The sequence below is a fragment of the Schistosoma mansoni genome, chromosome 1, assembly GCF_000237925.1.
Source record: "Schistosoma mansoni strain Puerto Rico chromosome 1, complete genome".
NCBI classification, from domain to species: domain Eukaryota; kingdom Metazoa; phylum Platyhelminthes; class Trematoda; order Strigeidida; family Schistosomatidae; genus Schistosoma; species Schistosoma mansoni.
The window spans coordinates 31,742,304-31,770,127 of NC_031495.1; the positions used below are offsets into that span (position 1 = coordinate 31,742,304).

The window sequence follows — 27,824 nt, forward strand, 5'->3', positions numbered from 1 at the left end:
TCTGGAAATTACTTTTGGCTTTCTCGTCCCTCAGTTCAATACTAATGGGTCTTCATAGTGTAGTTTTTCTGCATCCAGTGAGGCGCCAGCAAATGCGCGCTCGTATTAGAGCATGATCAGAGTCTAAAAATGTATTCTAGAACCAGCAACAGTTTTCTATCCAGCATCTCCAACGATGACTAATGGCAATATGGTCTATTTGAGTCCATCGTTGGTTTGGTGAAGGGGGTCGCCATGCTAGACGATGTCTCTCCTTATGCTTAAAATTAGTTTGCTAAAAATAAACGATTGTCTGAGCACAGCTGCAGCAGACGATCACCATTATCTGTTAGCAGAGCCGGAATTCTAAAATACCCACCTAAATGTTTTTCTGTTTGGTTTAAGCTACCTAATTGAGCATTAAAGTCACCCGCTACGAGTACTATGTCTGAACGTTTAGCTTTTTGAAGTTCAAAAAGCTTTCTGTAGAAGTCACCTTTCACTTCATGCGGGCTGCAGTCAGTTGGAGCGTAGGCAGAAACGACGAAAAGGCAATGACATGTGTCCCTATTCTTCCAAGTTCTTAAGGAACCCCTTTTGGCCGAACACAGGCGACTGTTAACACCTGAAAGCCCACGAGAACTAGCCATCAGGACTTCAGATAAACGGAGGGTGTATCTCGTCGGCTCTCTGTTTTGGCAGGGTGAAGTCAAGTGAATGACCACGCTCGAATCCTGTATGCGTGTTTCGAAGACACAGCATACATCAATCGCACGAGATTCTAGGGTTTTAGCCAGGGAGGCCTCCTGACCGATTCTACATAGGGTGTGTATGTTGAAGGCTTCAATGTGTAGTTTGGAGAGAGGTTTCAGTAGACCTGGGACAGTGTTTCGCGCACTAGAATCGTCGCTATGCTGACACTTGAGGAGGAAGCCGAAAGGGAAAGTTTAGTGTTGAAAGTCGCGGTTGGCGGAATAATAGGAGTTAGAGAAGGAGATTGATTATGAGTACTATGATCTTGAGTGCTGTTAGAGGTACGAAGGCAGTTATCACTTCCCGGTTGCCCACACCATGGAAGGTTTCTTCTGGAGGTACCTGGAAAGAAAATTGGATTAGAAGTGGCCTTAGTGACCTGAGAGCTTGACCGCACTGCCCAAAGAACGACTGCTTGAGGTCGGTCACACAAGACCATTCTGTGGGTAATTTTTGTGTTAGCTCCGTACTTGTTGGGACCTTACCGCCGGAGACGGATATCCATGGGATAAGGCGAGGTGTGCATTTTTAGGGTCAACCTTTTCTAACCCCCCCTCCTTGTGGGAAGGCAGCATCGCTGTCATGCTGGTTGTCTGAAGAAAACACGTTACTGCCGTCACACCCCCGTACAGTCAGGAGTACGACTACGCCTTCCGACCTTGGGATTGCTGCTTTTAGTCTTACCGCTCTTCAACCGACCTGCCTGGCATGGAACGATTGTTTCAGCCAGCATAGTTCTATTGGTTCATCACGATAGGCAAGCCCGACCACCACGTCAAGGCAGTAGCAACGGTTGGGACCTACATTAATCCAGGAATCCACGGAAGTCCGCAAGTCCTCGGACGTTTCCCAGGAACCGTCAACTGCATAATGTGACAGCTGCCACGCAAAACTTTATTGCTCATAAAGCTTTTGAGAAAAATCACTCCTTATTAGGAGAAATACAACCTTGAAGTGCGAATTCGGGAGAATCGTCTTACTCCAACCCTGTGGAGAAAGTCGGTTTTAGCCTTACTCCAACGACATTTCATTTGAGTGCCCGAGTACTCTTTTTAGAACTTCCCAGTTATTTTTTTTCCAAAATTTGCTATTTGGGAAGGTTGGTTAAAATCAATACTGGATAAAACAGGTCGAAGAACACCTACATAAGGGTAGCTACCGCGAACTACTTTGTTGCAATAATTCAACATCCTGCAGATTAGTTTGCCTAAAATACTAGATGGCTTCAAATTAATTGAATTAAAGCCACTCAGACGTCAAGTAGATCAAATTATTACGAAACGTCAAGAACAGTGCATTAACCTCAGCAAGTCTTATTTCGACGGAAGTACTGTCAGAACTAGATATAAGCAGTTAGGTATTCTACAGAGGCAAAATAAATGTTTCCAGTTGCAAATTCTAAGTTATATTCAGCTAAGCATTTTTACGCATAATAATATGGGTAAACTTCAGTAAGAGTAGGCAAAATCCCTGATTTTACTTGATGAAACTTGGATTGTTTGTTATCTAGTAAACTTAAAAGTTGTTACATAAATGTATACATCATAGTGATTGCGAGTTAGGTGGTTATTGATAACCAACCTCAACAATCAGCACAGTCTGAGTATCAGTGCAACGTCTCACTTCGAAATCCCCCACTCAATTGACCTTCGGACCAAAACGTAAAATGGTTCAAATGCTTCAAATGGTTGAGGACGGAATAGAAAAAGCTTTCACTTAAAGGACATCCGTGCCTAGTAGCAGTGGATCACCGATACCTCCATGCAAGGACCTAGGTATATTAACGATAATAGAGGAAAAAAAGAATTTGGTAAATCAAAATAATATGTTATCCTTAGTCCTTAAGAATAGGTCAAGTTTCCTCTTAAAGGACTCCTGGGAAGTCTCTTGGACCAGCTCAGTCGGCAGCGAATTCCAGCTTTTGACTACTCTTACGGAGTAGAAGTTGTGTCTGCAGTCTGTTCTGCTATGTTGGGTCTTCAGTTTCTGGGTGTTACCTCTTAGTTTAGTGTTACGACTAAGCTTAAGAAGATGTTTAAGGGGATGACCAGAAGTATTAAGGATACTGTAAGTCATAAGAAGGTCACCTCTAAGACGCCTGTACTCTAACGGGTAAAGGTTAAGTGATTGAAGGCGCTCTTCGTAAGGTTTGAATTGGAGTCCCCGAACTGATTTCGTGGCTCGACGTTGGATACGTTCCAGAGTGTCCTTATCCTTTTGGAGGTAGGGAGGAAATACTATGTTACCGTACTCTAAATGGGGGCTAATAAAACTGTTGAAGATTATGTGGAAGGTTCTACCCTCAAAATGGCCAAAAGTGTGCTTCAATGTTACCAGTACAAGGTTTGCTTGAAAGGCGTTTTTGTCACAGTTAGCATACGACTTCAGGTCGTGGGGTACCAACACTCCTAAATCTTTTTCGACTTGGGAAACTTCTGGAGAGGAGTTTCCTAAGTTGTAACTATAGTCTGCAACATGTTGCAGATGGACTACTTTGCACTTTGAAGTGTTGAAGGTAAGTCCGTTGCCGTCTGCACAACTTTGAAGTCGGGTCAGATCCTCCTGAAGTGCTAGTATATCCTTATGGTTAAGTATCTCTCTCCAAAGTTTCACATCATCAGCGAAAAGCAAAAAGTGAGATGAATGTTGTTGAGGAAGATCGTTAATGTAAAACAAGAGAAGAGGCCCTAGTATTGAGCCATGGAGGACCCCACTAGGACATTCCATAGCCTGAGAGAGAGTAAAGTTAACCCTGACCTTAAAGCGTCGGTTTTCTAGATATGAAGTGAGCCTATCAATCAGAGGAGGTTTGATACCCAATCGTCTAAGCTTATTGATAAGACATATGTGGTTGACCCTATCAAAAGCTTTTGAGAAATCATGGTAAATGACGTCAACCTTCCCCTTGTGATCAAGAATGGTTGTCCATCTATCCACCGCAGTCAGCAAGTTGGTCATACAAGAATGACCTTTTCTGAAACCGTGCTGTTAGGGTGAGAACTTTAAGGTTAATAAGTATTCTTGTACAACGTCGTATATTAGATATTCCATGGAGAAGGGCCAGTGAAGGGCCACTGGTCGGCAGGTTGAGTGTTCACTGCGTCGACTTCCTTTGAAAATTGATGTGATGTGAGCCAGCTTCCAAATTTCCGGCAGTCTGCCTCTGCTTAGCGAATTAGTTGCTCGTTTATTATGTTTTCGGTCGTTTCCTACAATCTTCTAGTATCGTGTTTACTTTTTTTCATCTCATTCTGACAGTCTGTCAAATTCGATACAAATTTTATTGAAAGTGACTTTGAAATACATAGTTGAATTTTGTGCAAACTTTATCATACTGGCCGACTGCGTTTATCAATGTGGATAACCTAATTGTTCTTTTTTTGTTGCAGAAAAAGTGAGATGTGATGTGTGTAACAAATGATTTTATATGTTTTGAACCCGTCCAACACTCACTGAGATATTCGAATTCTAACTATCATTGACTCTATTTTTTGCTGCTTGAAAAAGTCATTAATGATCCAGGAAGTGATGGCTAATCGTGTTGATGGAAAAAAGATCGAGATTCTGGTACTGACAATAAAACTGTTCCGGTACGGCATGTGCAACTTTAGTATAAGATAAACACGCGACCGCTAAATGTAAAGACAGGAAATCCTTTACGAAGAGCGCGAAGAGAGATCTCGTGTGCCGATAGACCACCTATTAGTGAAGATAGTCGCAAATTCACTTAACATCTAGACCCTGTGGCTGTAAATAAATCCCCAAAATCAATAGCTCTGTAAGTGTTCAACATTGGATGCTGACCACATTCGTTTTAGTGGAATCATTTAGCTGAAGGCACTCGGTCATATATCCGTACCAGATCACGTTTCAGAACGGCGTGCGAAACGTCTCCTACGATCATTAGCCAGATTAGATCAGTCACTTCTCGATATATTTGTAACCCATCAAATATATCTTCCAACCTCCTCGCCTCTGAATTTTGATTTTACTAGGTGGGCACGATTCGATTATAGGAGGTGTTACTTGTAAAGTGTTGTCAAACTACGATACTGGTGGTATCTTTAACCCAAATAGAATTGTCATCAATTCAAAACGTCAAGACATTAAAAACCTTAGTGGTGGGGGTTGAAAATCTGTGCGGGAGCCAGTGAGGAACATAGAAACTGCTACTGAAGGCTCACTATCCCTTGAGTCACAGAATATTTCCACGAACCTACAAAGTAAGAATACAAATATTTCTTGCCCAGGAAAAACTAGTCAAATGTCTTCAGATGTTGCTTTTAGAGATTTGGATGAACCTAACAGCTTTGATCCTAGAATTAAACTTCCACTTGATCGAGTAAAGGTCTAGATAGTAATTCGTACAGTCAAACCACATCATTTACAGGAGTACTGATCAGAATTTAGCAAAGCAGGCAGGAACGCCGAAGAAAGCTTTGACTTTCGATCGTGTATACTCCGTAAGATGACCTTAGAGTCAGAGGGACAGATGAATCTTTCGTTAGCTAGTCCTTCAAAGTAGTAAAGTACTGAAATTCGGTTAAGGTTTAACACGCTAGGCTGTAAATGCACTAGCGACCCGTAAACAAAATGGGTAATTAAACTCCTACACAATAAGTTTTCCAGTAGTCAAGTGTTGGAAACGAATTCTACTAAGACCCGTTTAAGTAATTCACCCTAATCAGGGAGGTATTTCACGGAACTGACAGTTTTTTTATACAAGTGCTGGCTGCCTACTAATGTCACTGGACTTAAAAACATAATGTCAAAAGTGAGCCATCACGAGATTACCATCTCCCAAGCATGAGGAACATCAGAATTGAATGATAATGAAATTCAGTCGTTCGTGTTCTTTCTGCATAGAAGCGTCACCCTATACTTGAAGAACACCCTTACCGTACGAGCTGCTGAGAAACTGTCATATGATCATCAGACATGTGAGTTACTGCAGGGACAACTGAAAAGCAAGTTAAAGACATCGAACTAGTTGTAGCGTGTCATCTTCTTGGGTGTGTTAAGTGACAATAGAGAAGGTTGGGAATGGCGAAGACGGGAACGCTGAATCAGCGTAACATGGCTCGGCCATTCATGTGTGGTCAATCTATGTAACGTATTTGTTTTTATATTAAATATGTTATTATGTTCCCAGACAGTGTTTTCTTCCGAAGTGCTTAACATCATGTCACTGTTGTCACAATAGGACGAGTCAACATGGACAACGACATGAATTCTACATAAGGTCTTATTGGTTGACAAATCACATCATGGTAAATCACAATCTGGGAATTATTTCTATTACTCTAGTGGTATAGATAAATACACTTGATAATCTTGCAGTTTGACGATATTAGTTTCTAACACCCTTACAAGTCATTTTATGATTTCATTTACATATTTTTAAATGCCAAGAGGTAAGGATGAAATATCATTATTACATTGTCATGGAAGATCATTCCATGCAACTCATTTAGTAAAACGGCCACGTTTTCACTGCTATGTTTGACGCGATTAAGAATTCACTCAAGTCTATGGACGGAACGAAAACTCAGTGACACAATGACCAAATAAGCTAACTATTCCCATGCGACCCAGCCCCGCCAAATAGCGAGAGAAGTTCAGGTTCAGAAGAGGAAAGTATGTTCCACAAGCAGCCAGAAGCACGAACAACAACCACAAGCACGATTCGAGCATATATGTACGACGTAAAAATGTCCTTGGGATGTTGAAAGAGAGAACTAACCAATGACATTTAAGTCCTCCCAAGTGGTGAATACAATACGAGGGTGAAAATGGGCACTTTCGGTGCGAAAACAAGAAATTCAAATTTCCAAAACAAACTTACAAAAACATGACATTAATCAAATTCACACTATTGAAGTACATGAATATTGAATTTCACAATATGTTCAGGCAAAAGTTACGTTGAACCTCTATAAGGACACCCACTACAAGCAGTGATATAAATTAGCCAATTTACTAGCCTCTTTCTTAGAACTGCATGTTGAAACAGTGAAATGTTGGTTTGATAATGCAGTTTCAGCTTTTGGCATATTCTGTAGAATATTGTGTAAGAGCGCAGTTGTCATCATTTAAGAACGTATATCATCCATCAAATTCACCATTATCCAGATGATCGTATCAGCAGTAAACTCATCTCAGTTAGGATATTTACACGAAAATTTTCTACTAAAAGCGACGCGTTTCAAACAAAACTTGGGAGAAAATAATCTTAACAACAATTGTATACGAAAATCTGTGTTCCCGATGATATTCACCAAGAAATAATTTCTAATAGTTCTGTCTTCGATCAGTGAGTTTAATCATTTGATGTGAGGAGGCTTTCGACAAATGTTTCTGCTGTACGCGCTGAAATTTTCATGCGCAAAACAACTTCGCTACTCGTTTATAATGATTATAAAATCTATCACCGAAATAGTGGCGAGTGACTTTTAAGGAGTGTTGTATGAGCAACTTCAACTGGGTGTTCTGGAAAATTGTTCGGCGTAATTGTATTAGGAACTTCCGAAGCCCCGTACATCACTTATATAGACGGTATGTGTCGAAGGATTGGGGGTCTACTCCAGTTAGGCAGGAATAGTGTGACTAGAAGCTAACTTCGAAGTCACACCTCATGGTCAGCGCTTAACGTGGATTTCCCCGTCGTCGTATTAAGGTACAATGGCTGCTTTGAAGACCGCACAACATATAGGAAGTCCTTGAAAAAATATATGAGTAAGTGTAGGTACAATGAAGAGAGAGACCACCACCGTGTGAGCCAGTTCATAGCGTGCAAATAATTGATAGGCGTTGGTTGTCCTTGAACTTGACCAGGATCAGCTAACTATCCGATATATAGTTGTCCCACTGCCGGATTAATTGGCTAGGGCTCAGTAACATCTTGCTGTCCCTATATCTCCGTGAGGGGTAATCGAACTTCATTAGACGTTCTGATAATCTCACAGGTGTCAGGAATAAAGATTAGGTGATTTCTAGAAAACCGAATACGGTGTCTCCAATTCCTTGTTTTTCGTTTGCCTGAACTTTACGTTCTTGCTTGGTGAAGAATAATTTTCCGAAAGCGCCATTGTGGATACTTCGTTTTTCGACCACGTTTTTCCAGCAAGGAGGACACTTGTAAAGTTAGGCCACTGAGGTACTCAAAATATTGGAACATCTTTTATAACCGCTGTCGATCTCTATTAGGGAATTTACCCAATTTTCTTTACTGTATGTTTCCAACAGACTTTTTATTACTCTGATTAAAGCTTAAGCACGACTAAGGAAATGTTTTTCTTTTATGTGTAAAGTTGTCTGAGATTATGTTAGATTTCAGAGACTTGTTTACAAACATATATTTTCCTTGTTGCCATGACATCAGAGAGTGGCATAATTTGACGGTGGAGTAGTGATGAGTGAGGCAACTAAAAGCGATGGAAATTTTTTGAAACACAAAATGAAATTGCTAGAAATGACGGACAGTTATGGGTTTAACTTGTTAGTTAATTTCCACACAGAATGTCAGGTCATTGTAGATATCAACACCTGAAGAACTGTATAAAACACATGTTATACCAGCAAAGATTCGATGACTTTAATGAATTTGAAATCTTGAGCAGTCGCCTCAAATTAGGAACTAAACGACACGGTCCAGGAGACCCTTCAAATCTGAATCCTGCGTCGTTTTCAACATCGAAAATCCAGCAAAAGTTGTTTTCGGTATGGAGTTGTTGATTAGTAGAAAGTTGTTCATTTATGTCTCCTGTAGAGAAACTCAGAAGAGGATGAGGAGCCTGTAGCAGATGAAGGAGAAGAACATCCTCTTCCGAATGTGATGGAAAATGCATACTATTTTGAAAATGCAGGAATAGGTATTGGGAAAAACGAAACTGTTCTATTAAACATGACTATTAAGTCTTTGGTGAATACTCAAGCTGTTCAGACTGCTCGATTTTGGGGGAAGATTTATGGATTGACTCAGAATTACTACATAGTCGAGGTAGAGTTTCCTGAGGGGGAAGACATAGACGAGGAAGAAAGTCCAGATTCGGTTAATCGTGATACAACAGAAATAGATGATGAAGAAGGAACCGAAGGTTAGTGTTTCCACAGAACCTGCCAATAAACTTTGAATATTGATCAGAACACGGGCTTAAAATAATGTCTAATGTACCAGGTTATGCTTAATAATCTATAATACACCTTCGGGGTTTTAAATCGTGGATAAATAATCACGATATCCTAGAATTGCTTTATTACTCTTCAGTGACAATCAAGCAAGTAAAATTCGTCTTCACGGGTCAAGTGTGAGATGATTGTTGAGTCGCCTGACCAACCGTCCTACTTTACTATCTTTCACAGTTCAGTTTCCACTAATCCATTCAACCGGTGAATCTAGGTCATCCTGTAATATTGTTTTACCTGACATACTGTGTATTGGTCTTCCAATGTTCCTTGGAGAACACTTTTTAGAGATTCCCACACTGAAAGAGTTCCATATATCCTTACACCTTATCTCCTACCACTGAGGGGAAGATGTTTATCCGGCTGAAAATTTCTTAATGGACCCTAAAACGTTTCAGTTTTAATTAAGGACTGTGGTGAGATACCATGCCAAAGGCTTTACTAGGATCTATGAAAATTATGTCTACCGAAATATTACCATCTTTTGCAGCAACCCAATTTTCTCTTGCCAGGAGAATATTTTTCAAACACGGAGGGCCTTCTTTACAGCCATATTGTCCCCTAGTTACAAGATCATTTCCTTTCACAGAGTTTGAAATAACAATCCGAATGATCCTTTTCATTAGTTCGACTAATACACTGGTTGGACTAACAGGACGATAGTTACTAACTAAGTCTCTAATCCCTGATTCATAAACCAGATTGATATTTGTGTCCGTCCAGCATATTAGCAGTTCAGACTCCCTTAAGCGCATCAAACAGTGTTGTCAGAGGTTTAGAGATTAAACTATCAGGGCTTTCATAATCCTATGATGAGTACTGTCTGGACCACTAAAACTATCAGTTTTGAGATGTTGAGGTAACCCTGAGACATCTCCTTTCTTATAACCGAATGATTCACCAACAAGCCTCCATTACCACAATTAATTTTTGATCTTCCACTATCGCCGGTCGAAAACATGACTAAAATGTTATGATGAAGTTTCGGCATTTGCAACGTCATTTATCGCCAATATCAGCGAATTTTCTTCTACCGAAAGTGTTGGAATTCCATTACTTCTCAGAGTTTGCCTCTTTGTATACGAAAGCGAACTTTTCGGACTATTTTTGAAATTTTTTAAACGACTGTTTTTCTCGTGAAAGTCTAGCCTTATCAACGCTTTGCAAGCGTTCCTAGCTTTACAATAAATGGACATGTACTTTTTAGAGACTATTTTGAATGATGATTATTTACTAATGAAACAACTTCAGGATTAAGCTCACTCTGTCTGACATGTAGTTAGAGTGGTTTTATTCTACTCAGCATAGCATTGGCTCGGTGGAGATCTGTCATGACACTTGGAAACTAAGTATTCTGATGTCGAGTTCATTATTGTTTTATGAACTCAGTGGAGGGAGCCAAACATTAGCGGAGCATGTTCTATAAGGAAGACGTGGATCTGCTTAAATATATATGTAGTGCACTTTAATTGGCACCCGGGTGATAATGGTAATTTTCAAGGCTCAAATAAATTATTTGTACGGAAAGAGAATTTAAGATTGACTTGTAATATTTTGATATTTCAAAATCCCCCACGAAGTGCTAAGCAGGATATGACGAGTAGTTCCCGTTGTTAGTACAATCGTTTTCGGGATCAGGTGTTTTTCTTGAGACCAACTCATGTTTATTATTGTTTTGCACTAGCAGTAACAAAATTTACTTTCGTGGCAAAAATATCAAATTATGCTGAAGATTGGTAACGATCCGGACCGAAAAAATGCGATAGATTGTCACAAACTTAAAAAGCACTGAAAGGCGTTGGTACACCATTTAAATGAATGACCAATCCACTTGGAACCTTTCGTTGTCTGAAAATATCACATCAAACAGAAGTAATTCGCATTGTTTGAGCGCTCCTACGCTGGAATATTTCGATCAAGTATAGGGAAGTTTTACACCAATTCATCTGTAATTTGGGATCAGTAATATGAATCTCATTTAATAAAAAATAGCTATTTAATGTGTGAAGGTGCCTGACTGGTATTTACTACAACATCACAAGGTTTTCTATGTATTGTAGTTCTTAATCATTATTGAAAGCTACGATAAGTAGTGTGTCACCAGAATAAGGGGCTTTGAGCTTTTTGGCAGCTAGGATCCATTAGAAGCTAAATATTAGTAATATGATCAAGGTTTGTAAGATATTGTTAGTCTTCTAACAAGTAAAAATCTTTTGAACTAGGAAGTATCTCTCGCAGCTATTTGAGATGTTACTGCATTAGAAGGTGACTATATATCGATGAAGAAATACATGTGAACTGTGAATTTATTGACCCCAAAGTTTGTCATGATTTCGACATCACTATGGGATTCGTTCAGAGCAGGGAGGGTTGAAAAACCTTTTCCTTAATTTATAACCCTTTAGTAGTACGAAAATATGACTACTTACAGGAATGAACCCATAGTACAATACTATGCAGTTACTTGAGTGGTATATGGTGGATGAAACTACAGTCAATTAATCCTCAGTTTCTAATTGTTCCACATTATAACGGTAATTCGTCTGTCTAATTAAATTTTTATATCGACTTTCAACAACATCCATCGATTGAATAAGTTCTATACAGTTTCAAACGTTTTAATGCCAGCAGTTTGATTTGATATCCTTAATTCTAAGAAAATTTATTCTGAGCATCGTCCGACAAATAGCAACCTGAATAGATTGTAGATATAACAATATGTCACAGTCGACCAAATTAATGAAATAACTTCAGGCAAGGTGACAATGAAGCAGACACGTAAATAAACTCTGATCTTGAACAATACCCGGAATAGTTTGATTTTGTTTTCGGGTAAAAAAAACCCCCAGAAAGTGTATCAAAGTTCGTGGATTTATTTTAAGCATCAAATTTAGTAGTAAGAGTTTATATATAAGCAGTGAACAATTGCTGTGTACAAAGAGATCAGAAAATACTAATTAGTGCATCGCATTACATCTGAACTATTGAATTTATCGTGGTATCGAATAAAATGTATTCGGCTTTTGGTTTGTTTATCAGCTTGTTTGATTGTATACATAACATCAGTTTACACTGATAAATTTACATATGGTCAGAATTGTCCTATTTTATATAAGCTCAACATTTCACTATTGCGCCAACAGATACTTAATATGGTGGGTAGGCTGTCCGTAATGTTGTTGAGGTAGGTTGTTTCATTCGATTTTCTGAAGAATCCACTTTATATTAAGAGTTTTATCTTACCAAAGGAGTTTAAGTGAGAATAAGTCATAGTTATGTAATTTGTAGGTAATTAAGTGTTACACCATAATAGCTTTATGAAGGATGTTTGTAATGTTTCATGAAGAATTACTATGAAAACTCGAATATGCAGGGCGTAATGGTTTCGATTGATCTGGAATTAACATTAACTTTTGTGGGATATGGTAAAACAGTTTGACTGGTCATTTTGCATAAAATTCATTATCGTTATAGTCATTTTATTAATCTCTTTAACCGACAATAACAAACTTATTTGAGTTTTATTTAAGAAGGCAAAGATGTTCTACCAAAGTCCAAATGGAAGCCACCAGTCAAAGTGCCGAGAGAAGAAAATCATATTGGAACTAATAAGAAAGTTTATTTCGTTTGTCATGAACCAGGCCTACAATGGATAAAGCTCCCACCAGTAACACCTGAACAAATAGTAGCTGCTCGAGCTGTATGTTCTTTTTAGTGTTAAATAGAAATGAAAATAACTTTTTAAAAGATTTTAAGGGAAAAGCGATACAAGGTTATTATTCTGACAGTTCTTCTATAAACATTGGAACTTCATTGATTTAGTTTTAGGTTCCTATCCAGGTGAACATATTTTAGTTGGAACAGCCAGATTGCAATTCTAGCCTTTGGAAAAAAAATATAGATCCAAACTTATGACAAGAACTCGTTGGTAAGGATTAAGATACGTTATTTGAGAAAAAAATTAGGGCATCACTTCACTTTAAGGTATGGTAACTGCTAAATAGTTTTGTATCATTCTACTTTAACACGAGATTCTTCAATTTGAAAATAATTAGGTTGAGGTTTGATGTAAACCATTTATTAGCTATTATCATCTTAGTTTCATACAGGTTACAAGTAGTTCCACTTTAAATTAAGTTTGCAATTCCTTTTTGAAGTTAAGATAAACACACTGTTTAACTTATACACTTTGATCGCTGATTAGTACCAAAAGCATATTTTAAGGTGCCTAGTACTAGTGACTATTGTCGAATAAAAATTCAATTTTTTATTCTTAGGACTGTGCATAAAAAATCTCAGTACTACATAAAATGAACTTGCTTTCATCCGTTATATTTATTTATTCAACTTTATCAGCTATCAATTATTGTGCGGGTGGATTAACTCTCTTAACATTAATTTTCCTGGAAAAACAATCACGATAAATCACAGAAAACATTTACTTAGGGCTTGGCAATGATATAAATAGGCTAAAACTCTAAAATTATTATTTTTGACTCAATGTTAATAATTTTACTTGGTAGATGCTTTTATTTATAACCTCAATGTATTCGGAGTTTAATTCATATTTATGTATACATAAATACACATTATATAAACCAGACAAAAACGGTACTGGGAACTAACTTCTGAATAGTAAGAAAATTATACGGGTCTAATATCTGAGTTTTAATGGACTATTTATTCAAATTTCGTTTAGATTCACCGTCTTTTTACTGGAATATTGGATTCTCCGGTTTCATGTTATCCACCTTTTCCTGGTAATGAAGCTAATTACTTACGGGCTCAGATAGCACGAATTAGTGCATCCACCCAAATATCTCCACAAGGTTATTATACTTTCGGAAGTAAAGAAGAGGAAGAGGAGGAACTTGAAAATGAAGAAGAAGGTGAACGACAGAATTACGTAAAAAATGAAGAATATGAACCACTAAGTATTAATGAATTAGCTGATCCGAGTCTTATACATTGGGTACATCATACATCCTATATTCTACCACAAGGACGAGTTTATTGGTGAGTTGATGTAAGCATGAAGCCGTTGTGACATAGTCTGAATTTTGTACAGAGTATACATTCAATAGGAACGAATTACAGAACATAGAATTTCATCACACTGCAAATTAAACACTAGGCAATGGTGGCAAATTTTTTCACATTAGAAAATCTTTTTATAGCTATAAATAATAGATAAGATTACAGGAATAACTACCATAATTGGACTGACAAGTAATTGCGAAACCAATTTTCAAAGTCCGGTTGAACATATTTCAGAAGACAGAATCAGTGATCAACTGGCTAAATATATCCGTACGATTAAAGCTGTTATCTATGTACAAAGGAGCCAACCAATAAACCATGTTGGTAAACTGCTTTTATTATGGCAAATAATTAGTCACGGATAAATAGTCAATAATCCTTATCTTCTGTCCATCTTGAAATGCTAATGGAGGATGTTATGCTTAGAATAGTACTAGAAATATCTGGAAAATCATCATCAAAGATTTGAATTTCTAGTTTTAAAATTAGTTAGGAAAAACACATAGTTCATCATTTTTTGAATAAATCGAGTTGCTAATTGAAAACCTCATTTCGTATTTATAAAGGGGAAATATTAGGATTGGACTGTGTACTCGCTAGCGAAAAGTCATGACTTGTGTAATTCGCCTACATTGGGAGTGAGATCATTATCACCATTGGCAACAGGTACTGTCCAAACAATATCAGAAGTGAAAAATATAAACTTTTTAATGGCAACCCACTGGTTCAAAGGAATGATAAAACCAGAAAGAGGAAACTGTCTAGTAATGCCTGGCATCCAACAGTTCCCCATGTGAACTTAGTACATGATATAAAGCAACGTTTCACTTTTTGTCCAATTGGTCTGTACGACAATTCTAATCCAACTACTGAGAGAAGTCTAAATTCATGAAATAAAAAGACGAGATTCCTCTATAATTACTGTTTTATTGTGTGGTAAAAAATAAAAATCAAGGCTTATAGGCAAAAGTTCATTAGGCGTCTGGCTTTGAATCAACTCGACAGAGTTAAAGTCGAGTATAAAATGAAAGTACTGTAAATAAACTAGGTATACGCCTCACGAATATGTAAATAATTTAAAATGGATAGTTTCATAGATCACTGTGCACAGGAGAGATGAAATTGTCCGAGGAGGAAGAAGTACTACTGCGAGCAAAAGACAAAATGAAAAGATGGAAACAAATGTATGAAGGAATGACAGGCCTTCATGACAGAAAATTATTACAAACTGGAAGTCATATAAATAGTTGAAAATATCTCTAACTACTTAATAACAGTTAGTAGCATAATGCAGTTAACAAAAACAACGTACTTACACCTATTACTCCCAATGGAGCATAGGCCACCGACCAGCTTTCTTCAACCCACTCTGTCCTGAGCCTTCTTTTCTAGTTCTATCCAGTTTGATTCATTCTTCTCATGTCTGTTCCATTTCTCTGCGAAATGTGTTCTTTGGTCTTCCTCTTTTCCTTTGACCTTCAGGATTCCATGTGAGGGCTTGTCTTGTGACGCAATCGGCTGATTTCCTCAATGTGTACCCAATCCACTTCCAGAGCTTCTTCCTGATTTCTTCCTCCTCTGGAATCTGGTTCATTGTCTTCCACAGTAACTTGTTGCTCATAGTGTCTGGCCAACAGATCCGAAGTATTTTGCGTAGACAACTGCTAATAAACACATGTATCTTCTGGATGATAGCTTTCGTAGTTCTCCTTTTCTCCGCCCCATACAGTAGAACTGTCTTGACATGTGTATTGAAAATTCTGATCTTGGTGTTGGTTGACAATTGTTTTGAGTTCCAGATGTTCTTCAGTTGTAAATATGCTGCTCTCGTTTTGTCGATCCTCGCCCTCACATCTGCATCTGATCCACTGTGTTCATCAATGATGCTGCCCAGTTATGTAAAGGTTTTCACGTTCCCCAGAGCTTCTCCGTGAAGTGTGATTCGATTGGTGCACGCTGTATTTGATCGGAGAGTCTTGCTTTTCCCTTTGTTCATATTGAGACCTACTACTGCCGAGTCTGCTGCTACACTGGTCGTCTTCTCCTGCATTTGTTGTTGCGTGTGTGATAGAAGAGCCAGATCATCTGCGAAGTCTAAATCGTTCAGCTACATCCTAGCTGTCCATTTCATCCCGTGCTTCCGTCCAGATGTTGATGTCTTCATAATCCAGTCGATCACCAGGAGAAAGAGAAAGGGTGAGAGTAAGCAACCTTGCCTGACACCGGTCTTTACCTCGAACGAGTCCGTCAACTGTTCTCCATGCACGATTTTGCAGATTAATCCATCATGGGAATTCCGTATGATATTGGCTATCTTCTCAAGTGCGCCGTAGTATCGAAGAAGCCTCCACAGTGTTGTCCTGTCCACGCTATCAAATGCTTTTTCGTAGTCAATGAAGTTGATGTAGAGCGATGAATTTCATTCAATTGATTATTTCACAATGATCCGTAGAATTACGATTTGGTCTGTACACGATCGGTGCTTACGGAATCCAACCTGTTGGTCTCGAAGTTGGGCGTCTACGGAGTCCTTCATTTTGATAAACAACGCCCTGTTAAAGACTTTTCCTGGTATTGAGAGATGACTGATACCTCTGTAATTATCACACCTGCTTAGATCGCCTTTCTTTGGTATTTTGATCACGTGTCCTTCCTTTCAGTTTGTTGGTACTTGTTCTTCATCCCAAATCTTGCTGAAAAGAATGTGGAGTATCTTTGCAGCTGCTGCTATATCTGCTTTTAGTGCCTCTGCCAGAATGTTATCTGGTCTTGCTGCTTTGCTGCTCTTGACTTTTCCGATGGCCATGCTGATCTCCTTAATTGTTGGTGGGCCAACATCGATTAGGAGATTCGTGAGTGCTACTTCCATGTTGGTTGGGTTCAGTGGAGCTGGTCGATTCGAGAACTCTTTGGAGTGCTCTACCCACCCGTTTCGTTGTTCTTTAGTGATGGTGATTACCTTGCCTTCCTTGCTTTTCAGTAGTCGTTCTGGTTTACGGTAATTTCCAGAGAGCTTCTTTGTTGTATCATACAATTGTCTCATGTTTCCTTCTCTTGCAGCCTTTTCCATCGTCATTGCTAGATCTTCCACATATTTACGTTTGTCGGTTCTGATACTCCTCTTCGCTTGCTTGTTTGCTTCTGTGTATTCAGCTTGTGCCTTGGTTTTCTCTGTTCTTTCTCGGGCGATTTTGATTGCTGCCTTCTTGTTCCTCCTTTCTTCAATCTTATCCAGTGTACCAACAGTGATCCATTTCTTGTGATGGTGCTTCTTGCGGTTCAGAACCTCATTCCATGTTGAAGTGATTGCCTCCTTGATCTCTTTCCAGTTGTTCTTCATAGTAGTTTCCTCTCTAGTGAGTAGGTCGTGAAAGTCCTGGAACCTGTTGCTGAGGGCTATCTTGAATTTGTTGAGTTTGTCATTAACCCGAAGAAAAACCGTATTAAACTTTTGTGATGTTGTCCGCCCCGTTGTCCAGTGCTTCTTGAGTTTTAGTTTCATCTTGGCGACCAGCAAATCATGATCTGATGCTATATCAGCTCCTCTTCTGGTTCTCACATCCTCCATCGTCCTTCTGAACTTTTTGTTAATGCAGATATGGCCGATTTGGTTCTGTATAGTATGATCCGGTGAAAATCATGTGGCTTTGTGTATGCGTTTGTTTGGGAATATAGTGCCGCCTATGACCAGTCTATTGAAGGCACATATGCTTACAAAACTCTCACCATTTTCGTTCCTTTCTCCCAGTCCATGTCGTCTCATGATGCCTTCTTATCCAGTGTTGTCCATTCCAACCTTGGCATCTAGGTCTTCCATCAGAATGGTCAAGTCTTTTGTTGGATATTTCTCGACGATTGACTGCAACCTATCGTAGAATTGATCTTTAACATCTTCATTGTAATCATTGGTAGGCGCATAGCATTGAATGAAGTTCATTGTAATGCCCTCATTCTATGTTTTGAAGGAGGCTTTGATGATCCTTGGTCCATTAGATTCCCATCTTATTAGTGCATTTTGTGCTTGTTTGGACAGCATCAATGCAACGCCTTGGGTATGTGGGGCATTTTCTTTTTCATGCGCGGAGTATAATAGCAGCTCCCTTAAAGCCGGTCTTTGTTGTCCAACCTGTGTCCAATGTGTTTCATTGATTACAAACACCTCCAAGTTGTATCTCCTCATTTCCGTACTTATTTGATTAGTCCACACGGTCTCCCACATTGTCCGGACATTCCATGTACCTATATTAATTGTTGCTCTGGTTGTTAGAAGGGGCATCAGCCTCGTGACTTCTGAAGGAACTCGGCTTTCACTATGAGGCGTCATAATTCTTCTAATTGAAACCCTTCTAACTCCTAGGGCAGAGTTTAGATGGCTTGAATTATTTTTTCTGGTTAGCGTTTTTTAGTGGGTTGATTTTCTACAGGATGGGGTCGCTAACCCCATGCCCAACCCTCCTCCCTTATCCGGGCTTGAGACCGGCAGTAACCCCAGAGGGTTCCAGACGGAGTTAACAAAAAAGAACAATAAAAGTAAAAAATGATATTCAGATTTATTAATGATTTCATCTTATCGTATTTTAATGGTATTAAACTCGAATAAGATTTTCACATTTTGTGCTTGATTAGGTGGAATCCAAAAAAAGGTTTGGGCGATTATTTTGATGAAATTAATGATGAGGATGAAGCAGAGGAAAATGAAGATAGTCAAATGAAGAATGTCATACAACCAGAACATGGACCACCTATACTTACCCCAATTTCATCTGATTTACCAATATTTGGTCAAAAACCATGGTCGATCAGAATAAGTTCTAAGTTAATACCAGAACATGCATCTGTTGTTGTGTCTTCTAATATTTGGGTGGGGGCACATGCAGTATCATGGGGGAGGTAAGTAGCTACATTGATCTCATAAAAGTTACATGAAACAAAAAAATCTTTTAGACACCTAAAACCTCACGAATAAGAAAAATTATTTGCAACACCACATAAAGTGAGATAACCCAACATGTCTCATTTAAGTGCACTAAGTTTCCTCCTTTTTGAATTTAGATATTTTGAAATATCTCTCTGAACTTTGACTATTGCTTTTAGATTAAATGAAATAATTCGACACACTTGTTTACATTCATGTTTTTAGAATCCTGTAGACAGAATTTATACCACAGAATCCTTAGCTTGTTAGCTCATCGATAGAAAATTATCAAATTAGGACACAATCTTTTAGGGTATTGATCTATGAGTTAGGATTATGTCCATTTTAGATTTTTATTAGCGCTATTTCATTGCCAACATAATCTCTTTGTGTGTTTGCTTTCTTTATTAAGTCAGTAAGTATTGGTCGTTCAGAAATCTTTCTATTGTATGTTAAGGTTAATTAAAAATCCACTACAAAATAATCATTCTTCACAACAACAGGGCAGGGGTTTTCTTTTGATATTTTGGCAATTTAGTTAGGGATAACGAACCAAAAGGGTTGAGAATCACAGTTTTTGTCGATTCATGTTGTTGAGTGTCCTTTACTATCACATAAATTTAAGCAGTAATATCATTTGGGTAATATAAAACCTTCAATGCTTCTTTTATAGGCGATTTGAAAATATTTATGTTGGATGGGGCTTAAAATCAGTTACTTCAGGTTTTCAACCTCAGGTACAACCAGTTGAAATGAATGAATATCAAGAAGTTTCTGGTTTCAATGAGACAACCGATCCAACTCCTCAAGAAGAGGCTGCATTAAGAGCTCTGCTTAATCCGCCTGAAGCGGAAGATGAAGATGTAGCTAAAGAGGAAGAAGAGGAAGAAGAAGGTGACGATTGAAGAAAAATGATTTATTTTGATAATAGACAGGTTGTTTGCATACAACAAATAAGGATTAGGATCTTAAAATATAATTATATTTGAAAAAGTGCAAGAAATCAAAATGTTTATTGATTATAACTTATTGATCAATCATAAAAAGTTGGTGCTAAAGTTTTAATTCCTGCAAACTATTATATACCTCAAATTAAAACGACAACTAATATGTACAGCTTGATGAACCATGTTTTGTCTTTTAAACCACTTAGTTGTCGATAATTAAACGATACATCTGTATTATTCGAATTAGTAGAATATTGAACTTCTAAAGTTTCGTAGCTTAATGTAAATTCCTTTTTCAGAGAATTAATAGATAACCAAATTACATTAGCACACGTTTTGATAGTTCAGAGGGGTATAATAGAATATTTCAATACACTCAAAATGGGTATGATTACGTCAGTGTACGGTACGTTACATATCCATGATATTCCGTTTAAATTGTTAATTAACAACAAATTGCTTCGTCTAAATACGTTTTCAGTAAAACGTTTCAGGAAAAGTATTAGACACTTACCGCATGTAACCCTATTAAGGTCACTGCTGGTCTCAAGCCCGGGTAAAGGAGGAGGGTTGACTATAGGATCAGCAACCCCATCCCATAGGAAACAACCTTGCTAAAAAAACGCTAACCAGAAATAATAATTCAAACCATTTAAACTCTGCTCTGGGAGTTGAAGGATCTTCATTTAGAAGAATAATGACGCCTCATGGTGAATGCTGGGATTCTTCGGTAGTCAGGAGGTCAATGCCCTTTCTAACAACCAGAGCAACAATTAATATAGGTACATGGAATGTCCGGACAATGTGGGAGACCGTGTGGACTAATCAAATAAGTACGGAAATGAGGAGATACAACTTGGAGGTGCTCGGAATAAGTGAAACCCACCGGACCCAAGCTGGACAGAACAGATTGGATTTGTGAGAGACGCTGTTGTACTCTGGTCATGAAGAAGAAGAAAATGGTTCGCACACACAAGAAGTTACACTGATGCTGTCGAAAGAAGCACAAAAAACACTTATAGGATGGGAGTTTCATGGATCCAGGATCATCGAAGCATTCTTCAAAACAATGAAGGAGGGGTGGTCACAAAGAATATTATCCAGTGATATGCACCTATTAATTATAGCAACAAAGACGATAAAGATCAGTTTTAAGAGAGGTTGCATGTAGTGGACTAGACCATTAGGCCAAAGGCTCTGGGTGTGACCCCCCGAGAAAACCATCTGCTTCGGTCTGGGCATCTGGGCTATATCCCATCACACACACAAGTCGAATGATTTGTATGGCGCATATCTATTTGATGCCCTGTTGTACCACTATTTACGTGTTTAAATAAATAAATAATAAAATCCTGGAAAGGAGAGTCCAGGAAAGAGCTGGTTTGACGATCTTGGTGGGCGGCTACGCTCCTTCAAGAGAGGTAACAGGCATAAGTTAATAAGTGGTAATTAGTTGTTGGTTCTAGTACTTTTTTTCCAGTGAACTTCTAATATGAATATATTTTTCATATTGGGTTTAACCATCAGCGATGATTAATGATATTTTCAAAACGATTTACTCTATCATATAAAAATAAATATTTAGAAGAAGAGTTAAAGGAAGTTTAGTTCAAGTTTCTGAAGCGCTTTTAGGAAAAGTGATATGCTTCAATAGATCAAAGTATGAAATTTACACAATTTGTTGGTTTCTGATGAATTTCCGCAGTTTGCCTCATGATATATACCATCACAATTTTAAAATAGCGACAAGTTGTTAGAAGTTTTATATTATTAGAAGCTGTAGCCATTTCCTGAGTTGATGATGTGAGAACTTATGGACAACCAAAGTGTATTTATTAAGAAAATAAACATTCTTTATTCCTGCTTATCTTTACCAACTTATTCATGAAATGGATACAGATTCTTAAAATTTGATTTTGTATCTAGGTATACATTTTATAACTTATCTGTGACTTAATTCGACACCATTTGAGCATTTCAACTAAAATTCGAAAATGTTCATGTTTTCCATCATGAGGTTTCGTGCTCGCTGCAAGGTCCGAAAGAGGTTAGTTCGATCCTCTAGGGTTGGATGGAGTACTCAAAAGGGATGAGATAGCTATCTATCTTATCCTACATGGTTTTTACTCGTTCCCCTTCTGATGCCAGTTTTTGTAGACAATAATCTTCAAATCGAACAAAATCAGTGTTTTATCAAAACAGTGAAATACATGATAATCCGTTTTTTTATACTCAATAAAAGCTATTAACCGAAGTAATTTTTCAATCTTATAACATTCTGGTGAACACAATTTGCACTTACTAGTTGCAACCATACTTCTTTTTTCAACGAATAATAATAGAATAGATTCTACTCTGCTTGATATTAAAAGCTAATGTATTTAAGCAGTTAAAATTGAATTTCAGTAATGTAATAAATTCATGTGATTAATTCATTTGTATTGGTTTCTCGAATTTTCCCACTGATGTTTAAAACTGCAACTGATCAGTCTCTTTTAGCTAGTGTGCATCCTGTGCGGCTTGCCATTATATCGCCATTAGGTCCCAAGCATTCTAAACAAAAACTGGATGGTGGCTGAGAGTGGAATCCTGGATTGCACCGCTAGAAACCATGCAATCTATGTGATTATTTTATATTTTTAATCTTACGAAAAAATGATATGCATTTGAGAAACATGTAAAACAGTTTTCATTATGATCAAGTTTATCAACGGTAAAATGAATTTAATAGCTTACTTATCAGTTAGATTTCAATATCATCGTTACACAATCAATTTGAAATCATTCTAGACATAATTTATTTTACTCAGAACAGATTGCTGACAAGTTCATTGAATGATTAACTTATAGGTGTACAAACTAATTTCTTATTCAAAAATCTGAACTTTTTAAAAAGTATCAATGACAAAAAAATAAATTAAAACTTATTGGTTCACAACCCATATAAATGACATGTCTTTCAGAATTTGTCTTACAAATTGATGTGACCTTGAACCCAGCTAATTATCACGCAATTTATATGTCAATCAGAATACGACTTATACGATCTCAATACTGTGCCAAACCAATGACCGGTATGAGCAGCCTGGCGTCCTTATTGGTCCTTTGTCCTCCTAGCCCTTCCAGTCGAGTCCAGAACACCAATAACAGCTCCCATTATACGAATCATTTATTTCAAATATACCTGGTTTATATACCAACCAAACAGACCACATCAAACCACAAAATAGGAAATAACATTTATTCAAGATCAAGCCAAAATGTGACTGTGAACTTGGGAGACGGTAATTAATAAGTTAAACATAACTTAAGAACAGTAAACCGTATAATAATAATTTATAGGTCAAAATGAAGCTTAAAATACGAGGAATATAGATATGCATAATTTAGTTACTGAACAGTTATGAAATATATATATATATATATATAATCAGTCCATTAGTAGTTCTCAGAAGTTATCCGTCATTTAATCTTCACTAAGATATAACAGAAATGTATATTTATATACATAATAATTCATTAAATAACTCGTTGAGAATGTTCTGAATAGACAAATAAAAGAAAAAAAGTTAAGAAAGAAAACATAGTATTTATACAATGAGATGTAGTTGATTGGTTGAAGGGAAATAAATAATACAGATTTTTAATGTACAGGTATATCAGTTTGAAGAAAAATATTCACAGTCAAAATCAGTAAAGCGAGAAGTGTTACGCTAAAATAAAACAGGTTTATGCAGATAATAAAGTGTACAAAAAAGCAAAACAAATGCAAATATGAATTGAACATCTTATTGGTTGTGCATTACATAACTTTTAAATGTGTAGCGACAGTTTAACTTTTATATAACATTGTTTATAAATGTAGATTAATTAAATGTTTCAATACTGATATTCAGTTAGCTGCAGTAACAAATGACTGCTTTGAAAATATCACTGTTAGAATTTTACTCAATAATTTTAGGTCAATCACAAATTGGATAGTTCGCTTAAAATAGTAATGGGATACATATAATACGTTGAGTAGACAGATGAACTTCTACCAATCAACAACTTAAGTCACTCCCGATTAGTTGAAAATTTGATCCACTTAGTGATAAATTTATGAATAACACTAGTAATATTTGACTTGAGAATTTTCATCGTTTATTAGAACAGGTTCCGCAGTGTCTTTAAATAAAGGAAATCTATTTTTTTATACTCATTGGAGTATCACAACTATATCCTTTCTCTTATGATGAGTGGAATGGGATTTTGTGACAGCAGTCACTCAAAAGCGTTTTATGTTAATGAATATTATCGAGTGGATAAACTTTTAAAATTGGTTATTAAAACATATCAATTAGACTGTTTATACTAATCAAGTATTCACTTGGACATTTACAAATAATTTTTGAGCTAATTGAAAATGATTATAGAAACGACGGAAAAGTAAGCACAAGGCGGTTTTGTGGAGATTTTAGTAATTTTATACAGTTAAGATCATGATTCAATTGAAGCCAGACCACCATGGAAAACCTGCAAGCATTGGACGGACGTTTCGTCCTATTGTGGGACTCCTCAGCAGTGCGCATCCACGATCCCGCCTCATGAGATTCGAACCCAGGACCTACCAGTAAGCGTTATTACAGACGGCTATGTGGGTTCATTGTTCCCATCTTTATTTATCAAAGAGTTAAACAAATACTTTCAAAGATTTAACTAATTAATACCTATTTCCTAAATGTGACAGTTCGTTCAGTACACAATATGAGTACAATAAGTACTAGAAATTGTGTTTAGGAAGACAGAAATTTAATAAATACTAAGAAAGTAAAAAATAGGATCGAATTAATTTCATTCATTTGATGATCATTAAAACTGAAGAAACCGCTTGTAAATTACTTTTATTATATAAAAACTTGTAATAATAAGTTTCATCAAACAATATTAATTTGAAATGGACTATTTTACATTTTCAACCTTTCGTACATATAACTAAGTCACCATGATACAAATATGAATATGATTAAATGAGATGAAACTTGAGAATTAAAACAGATACAGTAGATAGAATTATTTAAAACAAAAGTATAAATTACTTTAAGTAAAACTTATTTACGAAGTACAGAAGCACGAACTCAGCTCCAAGCTACATCTAAAAACCGAAGGTCAAATGATTTATAATAAATTGATTTAATTATGAATAAATAATATAAACCTTAATTAATAACATCTATTGAAGTAACCTACCACTACATAAATGTGCAGTTTTCGGTGAAGAAACTATAAATTCAATTGGTCGATCAGATTTTCTAATTAAATAATGATTCCATCCACTTTTCTTTTCAAGACAGATAGTATTTCTGTAATATACTAAAGAACAGTTTGATTTCGTAGTTGTCTACAACAATAAAGGGAAAACGTTGAAAGAAACATGTTTTGAACATTTAGAACAAGTTATATTATGTAGCAATAGATAATTTAATAGTTCTTATATGTCCTTCCATTAAAAGTGATAGACCATTTCACCTAGACAGTTATTCATAAATTTTCTGAAACGTTTCCCATCAAAATGACTGCCTTATACTAGATACAACCATTCATTTATGTTTCCTACCTGAAAGAAGCATATCTTATAAAACTTCTCTTGGTATAAATAATAAATACCTTGATTATAAAATGGTACGGCTTTTTAGGGGAGAATTCGGTCAATGACACTTTCAAAACATAGTTCATAGCTGTTTATTTTGCAAGGGCCGCACTCCCACAATTGAAGAACATATGGAACTCAAAACAAATATCAGCTAACATCAAAGTCAAAATCTTCAATGCGAACGTCAAGACAGTTCTATCGTACGGAACTGAATCGTGGAGAACTAGTAGAACTATCATTAATAAAGTAAAAGTATTTATGAACAGTTGTATACGCAAGATACTGAATTTCCTTCGACCAGATATCATCAACTACAACCCACTGTGGGAGAGAATAAACCAGATTTCAGTTGGAGAGAAAATTAGAAAAAGACGTTGAAAGTGGACAGAACATACATTGTGGAAATCACCAAACTGCATCACGAGGCAAGTGTTAATTTGGAATGTTGAAGGAAAACAGAAAAGAGGAAGGTCAAAGAACATGTTGCGTTGGGAAATGGTAGCAGACATGAAGAGAATGAATGTTAACTGGAAAGAAGTGAAAAGGATTGCTCAGGCCAGGGTTGGATGGAGAGTGCTGATGGGAAGCCTATTCTTCTCCATGAAGGGTAACAGGCGTATGTAAATAAATAAGTACAACTCAGCGATCAACTTTTCGGTGTCAAAGCAATACTCAGAGTTCTGATCAGTGAACTGATAACCTACAGAAATGATATCAAAAATTTGATAGCAAAATATTCCTAACTGTAAGAGATTCGAAATTTCTTTCAAATTAGTAAATGAAGCAGAACTGTTAACTTAAAAGACTCGATTGTGATGTTTGTAAAAATTTAGACAGTTTATAAGAATGATATTTTATAGATTTGTATGACAATCGATAGAAGCTAGTATTTTTCTTACTTATTTTCCCCTATTATAGTTTATTACATATAAAGATTACATTTGAAATGATCTCAGCGGTTGAAATTTAAGTAATTCCAGAGTTTCGGCCAGCTAACTCATCCGGGCTTCTTCAGGATAATCATAGATTAAAGAACTTAATAAGATGGAAAATTTAAAGGTCTGACCAAATAAAAAATATGACATAGGGTTATAATTTGGTTGGTTATTTCATACATTTTATGCCATTTCAAGTATGTGGCTCATAGGTTTCATGGTAATGACACAGACTGTCTAGGATCAGTGAAAACAGTATCGCTAATGTTTTCGAAGTAACTGAACCAAGTTTTAAAACTATAGAGAATATAGGTAGATTAGGAAGGGAAGTTTGGAGATGTGTTCCTTGTGTTCGATAGTTTCATCGTAATAATACTGCTTAGAAGGACAATGAGAGGTTCGCAAATAAAGCAGCCAGCACAAATGAACCAAGTCTAACTTTTAGTTTATTTTCTTGTATTCAAACACTTTATCGAGCTTACTGTTATAAACAATAGTGGAAATTTACTGTTACCTATAGAACACCAATTTTCTACTTGTTGATATTCAGAAATAAGCTGATGATTCTCTATTCATATCTGTTCACTTTGAATAGATATCTTGATAATATATGTATTCACCAGTCAGATATATTTTGAATGTTGACTATTATTAGATTCATGATAACTATCTTGATCTGCTTAGGAGTCTTCAGTTTGATTTGTGTTTATCCCGATGTGGAAAATATAATTATGATGTAGATCTATTCAACGGATGAGTTCTGGTCAGAACAAAATGCGTGTTATTGATTCCACTGTTAAACAATATCTATTAATTGATAATAGTTTTAAATGTTTTCATATAAGAAGGATAGAACCAAGCCCAACAACAATAAACAAATTAATATATTTGTAATATCCCAATAAGTAGAAAAGAAACCCGACAACAAAACCTTATACTGACCTTAAAATAAAAATTTATAGCTAAACATTTTTCTTGAGAGCAACATAACATTAGACAATCCTGTAATTCTAATGGTTTTAATTGAAATACTGAATATGTTGTTAGAGTATTATTCAACAATGTTGCTTTTTCTACGCATTGTTCTAAATTTTTTGCAGTTGTTTTGTATACAAATGAAATGATAATGACAATAATGTATAATTTATACATAGTAGTTGGGTGTAGGATCAGTAAATTAGAGATTTTCTGAAATAAATCATATTGTCTGTTCAGACTAGGCCTTTATATACAACTTCAATTCAACCAATCAAAAAAGGAAGGGAATGAACATAATAAAATTTATCTGTTTTAATTTTTCTATAGGTAGTTTGCAATTGTTGACAGTAAAATCTTTTTAAATAGTCGAATAAAACTATTGTTGAATATTTGAACAAGATTGGTTTTTTAAGTGGAAGTTTTCCAGAAGATAACTTGAAAATCGAAACTCAATCCGAGGA

General features: G+C 36.5%; 1 protein-coding gene across 1 annotated transcript; it reads left to right on the forward strand.

Moving 5' to 3' along the window:
• Positions 1–8,250: 8,250 nt before the first annotated feature.
• Positions 8,251–26,882, forward strand: Smp_057090 (putative radial spokehead-l; the record flags this gene model as incomplete). Its single annotated transcript, XM_018794063.1, has 7 exons — positions 8,251–8,451; positions 8,501–8,828; positions 12,447–12,616; positions 13,616–13,932; positions 18,583–18,846; positions 23,684–23,753; positions 26,769–26,882. The coding sequence occupies 7 exons, from the start codon at positions 8,251–8,253 to the stop codon at positions 26,880–26,882; spliced, it is 1,464 nt and encodes a 487-aa protein (XP_018648513.1).
• Between the last annotated feature and the right edge of the window lie 942 nt (positions 26,883–27,824).